The sequence below is a fragment of the Salmo salar genome, chromosome 09, assembly GCF_965601325.2.
Source record: "Salmo salar chromosome 09, fSalSal1, whole genome shotgun sequence".
Lineage (NCBI taxonomy): Eukaryota > Metazoa > Chordata > Actinopteri > Salmoniformes > Salmonidae > Salmo > Salmo salar.
Genome location: NC_138299.1, coordinates 27,100,466 through 27,106,842, shown reverse-complemented (window position 1 = coordinate 27,106,842; position 6,377 = coordinate 27,100,466). Strand labels below are relative to the sequence as shown.

The 6,377-nt window shown below is 47.5% G+C and overlaps 1 protein-coding gene across 2 annotated transcripts in view; it reads left to right on the top strand.

The window, feature by feature from the left end:
- The first annotated feature begins 409 nt into the window (after positions 1 to 409).
- LOC106610930 (gamma-aminobutyric acid receptor subunit alpha-2) overlaps positions 410 to 6,377 on the top strand; it is a 38,789-nt gene continuing 32,821 nt past the window's right edge. For both annotated transcript variants that reach the window (XM_014210613.3, XM_014210612.3), the window contains exons 1-3: positions 410 to 943; positions 1,378 to 1,463; positions 2,102 to 2,223. In XM_014210613.3, coding sequence (XP_014066088.1) covers positions 866 to 943; positions 1,378 to 1,463; positions 2,102 to 2,223 — 286 coding nt within the window. In that variant the 5' untranslated portion in view covers positions 410 to 865. The remainder of the gene's footprint in view (positions 944 to 1,377; positions 1,464 to 2,101; positions 2,224 to 6,377) is intronic.

Sequence of the window (6,377 nt, the reverse complement as noted above, 5' to 3'; positions counted from 1 at the left end):
ATCAATGGCTATTATTCAATCACATGGACATTATGACATTTACATAGGAGCGTGTACTCCTCTTCAGAGTTAGCTGAGCCCCAGCTATTTATTTTTCTCCATCACTGAGTAGCCTAATGTCCCCCTCCTCCATTTTATCATTGTATTTGTATCATTGTCATTGTATCAACTATTTCACTACTTTATATTTAAACATACATTTATTTAAACAATAAATAAAAAACACTTTCCCACATGAAAGCACATATTTAATCGCTATTGCATGGTGGCTATAAAGTCGTCTTGAAAATAAACTGCACTCTAACAACGTGTTGCAAATCTAAAAGACAAGGCCATAATTCGCAGGCGGGGCATAGGTTTACTGCATATAGGACATACAGTATACATTTCTGAGGTAAGTGACGCCGCATGTGAGCGCATCAAAAGTGCCGCCCGTAACATCCTCGCATCTTTCCAGCTCCTTCACTTAATAAAACCAGTTCTTGTTTCTACACGGTAGTGATGCGCTTTTGGATGCAGAGAAAGCAGCTTTTACAGAACTTTCATCTATTTCATTTGATATCAAATCTGGGATTTATTCTGGCGGCCAATGGGTGGAAGCTATAAATAGGACCAAGAACATCTGTCTTGCTCATCTTCCTCAGACTTTCGAGACACGGAGTTGGGCGCGCGTGTGCATGGTTACAGGTTATAGGCGGGAGCCAATAACGAATTTATCCGGGAACCACGGCACTTGTATACGGGTGGACAGTATCTACAATCGGTGTTTTGGATTCACAGGGTTTGAAATATAGTCAAACTCGTCCTTATCATCTTTACACCCACTCCGGATGTATTCCCACATCCCTGTGGTGTAATTTAGTTGATGCCCAGCGCTTTTGGGCGCAACTTTACATCTGGGTTGTCAGAAGAAAATCAAAAGGAGATCCCTCGCGCTAGTCAGGTAGCCTTGTTGTCAACCCGCCTTATTGTTTTGCTGCGACTAACGCGACAGTTTCCTTGAAGGTTTGGAGATTTCCAAAACGTTTCCAAAAATCTAATTGCTCCTCATTCCAGCAAATAATAATGAAGGAGTTTTCAATAACTTCAATAAGTTATTTTAAAATGTGTAGGCCTATTGTTTTTTTATGAAGGGGTCGAAATAATATTTATTTGCATGTTGCCATCAAATTTGAAGTATGCATGTAGGCTATAAAGCGCGCGACTACTTTAGATTTTGGAAAGAGAAAAATGTTTATATAAATCGTTTACATTAATTAGTTAACAAAATTCAATAATTCAGAATGAATGGCACCGCACAGCATTTGAATCGAATGTCTTCATGAATGGAATTTCGTGCTCTGAATATTACCTTTAATTGGGCATCCCATTCTGTAGGTTTGGATTTCAGCAATGAGAGAGCGATGGGACTTATCGCATTATCTAGCGGTGTTCTTCTCGTTGATGGTACTGTGTCAGTCAAGGTAAGTTTCGTTGTATTATCAAATATATATATATACAGTATAGAAATCAGTAGAAAAAAACAATACACAGTGATTGTGCGTACTAAGAACACTGTTGCACATTTGTCTGCGCGTTCTATATCGCCTCGATAGCTTTTCGCCGATCTCAATGGTTCTTAGATTGGAATATAGCTGTTATTGACGTGAAAGTACTATTTTGCACACAAAAAAGCGTGATAACACGATGGCACAATTTGTGTTGCGAGCTGAGACACCAATTGCGCGGTGACGTGTAAATGAGAGGGTAAAGATTACGCACAGCTCCAGGGAGTTAGAACATTGGTATGAATCTGAATGGGGGAAAACTCAGTGATGTGATAACTTGATTGGCGCACAATTCCTTGGTATTTTCCAGTTTCTCTTCAGAAATGCTTAGAACTTTCTTTGGCGAAGTGGAACTGTCTATTCCATAATGAACTAATGAGAGTGAGGATGGTTGTCTTTGTACGAAACAAACTGAGCCACATGAATTAAATAACACACACAGTGATCTTATCAAGAGGAAGTTGGCAGAGAGGTTGACTGAATTACATATTTGTTACGTCAATTAATTTTCCCCGCACATCTCTCTCACAATAATTTATGTTTCTCCTACTTAGATCAATAGTGGAATCGTCTGCATATGCTTCAGAGGCCTTCAAAAACAACATCACTCTGTTCACCCGGATCTTGGACCGCCTTCTGGATGGCTATGACAACCGATTACGACCTGGACTTGGAGGTGACCAGCTAACATGTCATACTTACCGTATCAATACAATTGAAATGCAGCGTTTTTTAAAGTGCTTTTAAATCTCACATTTTGGAACAGTGATGGCCAACCCTCTTCCTGGAGAGATACTGGGTGTGCAGGGTTTTACTCCAACCCTGCTCTTACACTGATTCTGCTTATCATCTGCTCAGCAGGACCTTGATTAGTAGAATCAGGTGTGTTCAAATAGGGCTGGAACAAAAGCCTGCCTACCCAATAGCACTCCAGGATATATTTATTAAAAGTTTTACATTACTTTGAGATTAAACATTTTCTTTTTTCAAGCTTGTTTATATACTGTATATATATATATAATAAAACCATTATATATACGCATTGGGCAGGACAAAAAAAACAGCCATCAATGAGGGAATGGACACTCTTCCCTCTTATTACCGCTAAGACCTGCGCTGCATGAAATTGTCACTTTTGCGCATGTTTTCAAGGACACACCTCACATATTTTCACCCCTCCCACCTCAGTGCAAGTGACCTGATACTAGACAGGCAATTTGCTGAACCTGGCGCATGGGGTGGAAAATGCCAGAACGCCAGTTCTTACATGCTTAAATGGCAAACTAACGTGTTTGGCACTTGCGCCAGCCGAAGTATATCCCTAGGTGTGAGTGGTGTCATTTATAATATCTGGTCCGTTAAAGATGACCGATGATGGTTATACTGTAGCCTCTCACTGTTCCCAGTACAGCCTACACTGAAGGTGTTGGTGTGGTTGAATATGCTTCCTTGACTTGTTTAATGAGGATTTAACTTAACTTAATGCTTTTCATGGATCCTAGAAATAGCCCACAAGGTGCTATAATTTATGTTGTTTATCTAGTTGTAGATATTATTAAAAGATGACTATCATTAGATAGCTCTGCATGAAGGGTTGAAGTCAGGCGCAGGAGACTCAGGTATGTGAAACACGTAGTATTTTAATAAAGGGAAAACTCAGTCCAAAATATAAAGCCGAAAAGGCAGGGAAACTTCCAATAACGGAAGACTAACACAGTCTTCTAAAATATATCGGGACACAGCCCAGCAACCCTAACGCCTAAACGTTAAGATATAAAAATGACAGGAAAATAAATTCCCCAACCTACAACAGCAGACACGAAACAATCCCGCACAACCCCAAACAAGAAACTGACAAACTAAATACCCTCCCACTAATTACAAACACGAAACAGGTGCGCACAAAACAGACATAACTAACAAACACATGAAACATGGATCGGTGGCAGCTAGTAGGCCGGCGACGACGACCGCCGAGCGCCGCTCGACCGGGGAGTGGCGCCACCTTCTGTGGACGTTGTGACAGTACCCCCCCCCGATGCGCGGCTACCGCAGCGCGCCGACACCGGCCTTGAGGACGACCTGGAGGACGAGGAGCAGGGCAATCCGGGTGGAGTCTGTGAAATCTCTGCACCAGGGCTGGGTCCAGAATATCCCTCACCGGTACCCAGCACCTCTCCTCCGGACCGTACCCCTCCCAGTCCACGAGGTACTGCAGGCCCCCTACCTGACGTTGGGAGTCCAAGATGGACCTGACTGTGTACGCCGGGGCCCCCCCGATGTCCAGGGGGGGCGGAGGGACCTCCCGCACCTCAGCATCCTGTAGCGGACCAGCTACCACCGGCCTGAGGAGAGACACATGAAACGAGGGGTTAATACGGTAATATGATGGAAGTTGTAACCTATAACACACCTCGTTTATTCTCCTCAGGACTTTGAACGGCCCCACAAATCGCGGACCCAGCTTCCGGCAGGGCAGGCGGAGGGACAGGTTCCGGGTTGAGAGCCAGACTCTGTCCCCCGGTTTGTACACTGGGGCCTCACTGCGACGGCGGTCAGCGCTCTCCTTGTGCCGTCCTACAGCTCGTTTCAGGCACTCCTGGACGGCACTCCAGGTCTCCTTCGAGCGCTGAACCCAGTCCTCCACCGCAGGAGCTTCTATCTGGCTCTGATATCAAGTGACCAGGACCGGCTGGTATCCTAATACCACCTGAAAGGGTGACAAGTTAGTGGATTTATGACGCAGAGAGTTCTGCGCCATCTCCGCCCATCGTAAAAACTTCGCCCATTCACCTGGACGGTCCTGGCAATAGGACCGCAGGAACCTGCCCACATCCTGGCTAATACGTTCCACCTGCCCGTTACTTTCGGATGTGAAAACCCGAAGTCAAACTGACCGAGACCCCCAGCCTCTCCATAAACGCACTCCACACTCTGGACGTGAACTGGGGACCCCGATCAGAGACGATGTCCTCGGGCACCCCATAGTGGGACCATGGCCGTGGGACCATGGCCGCTGTGGAATGGGGAGGGGCTGTAATTTCCCCCCTAGGCAGGTGTCTAGGCGCCTTACACTGGGCGCACACCGAACAGGAGGAGACATAGAGTCTCACATCCTTCACCAAAGTGGGCCACCAGGACTTCCCTCTAAGACCTCGCACTGTCCGTTCAACTCCAGGATGACCCGAGGAGGGTAGTGTGTGTGCCCACCGAATCAGGCGATTGTGAACACCAAGTGGGACGTACTTCCGCCCTGCAGGACATTGAGGGGGAGGGGTTTCTGACCGCAATGCCCGCTCGATGTCCGCATCCACCTCCCAGACCACCGGTGCCACCAGACAGGAGGCTGGAATTATGGGAGTGGAGTCGATGGACCGCTCCTCGGCGTCATAGAGGCGAGACAGTGTGTCAGCCTTGGTGTTCCGGGAACCTGGGATGTACGAGATAGTAAACTGGAATCTCGTAAAGAACATAGCCCACCTGGCTTGGCGTGGGTTCAGTCTCCTCGCCGCACGGATGTACTCCAGATTACGGTGATCAGTCCAGATGAGGAAAGGGTGTTGCGCCCCCTCTAACCAATGTCTCCACACCTTCAGGGCTCTAACCACAGCTAGCAACTCCCTGTCCCCTACATCATAGTTACGCTCCGCCGGACTTAGCTTCTTAGAAAAGAAAGCACAGGGGCGAAGCTTAGGAGGCGAGCCCGAACGCTGCGACAAGACAGCACCAACCCCTGCCTCGGACGCGTCCACCTCCACCTCCACTATGAATGGTAAAGAGGGGTCCGGGTGAGCCAGCACCGGAGCATCGGTAAACAGGGCCTTAAGCCGACAAAAAGCTCTATTCGCCTCCGCCGACCACTGCAGCCGCACCGGGCCCCCCTTCATCAGTGAGGTAATGGGAGCCGCCACTTGACCAAAACCTCGGATAAACCTCCAGTAGTAATTGGCAAACCCTAAGAACCGCTGCACCTCCTTAACCATGGTCGGAGTCGGCCAATTACGCATGGCTGAAATGCGGTCAGATTCCATCACCACCCCGGATCTGGAAATGCGATACCCCAGAAATGAGACGGCTCGTTTGGAGAACTCACACTTCTCAGCCTTGACATACAAGATACAAGTCATGCTCCACCAGTCGCCCAAGCACTTTACGCACCAGGGACACATGCTCGGCGCGTGTGGCGGAATAAATCAGAATGTCGTCGATGTACACCACCACACCCTGACCGAGCAGATCCCGGAGAATCTCATCCACAAAGGATTGGAAGACGGCTGGAGCATTCTTTAACCCATATGGCATGACGAGGTACTCATAATGGCCAGATGTAGTACTAAATGCAGTTTTCCACTCGTCCCCATCTCGGATACGCACCAAATTGTACGCGCTCCTGAGATCCAACTTTGTGAAGAAGCGCGCCCCGTGAAATGACTCAACCGCAGTAGCGATGAGAGGTAATGGGTAACTAAAACCCACCGTAATGGCATTTTGACCTCTATAATCAATGCACGGACGCAAACCTCCATCCTTCTTCTTCACAAAAAAAGAAGCTCGAGGAGACAGGTGATTTGGATGGCCGGATGTATCCCTGCCTCAAGGACTCAGTGACATATGTCTCCATAGCTACTGTCTCCTCCTGAGACAGAGGATACACGTGACTCCTGGGATATGCAGCGTTAACCTGGAGGTTTATCGCACAATCTCCTCGTCAATGAGGTGGTAATTGAGTCGCCTTCGTTTTACTGAAGGCGATAGCCAAATCGGCATACTCTGAGGGAATGTGCACGGTAGAGACTTGGTCTGGACTCTCAACCGTAGTAGCACCGATTG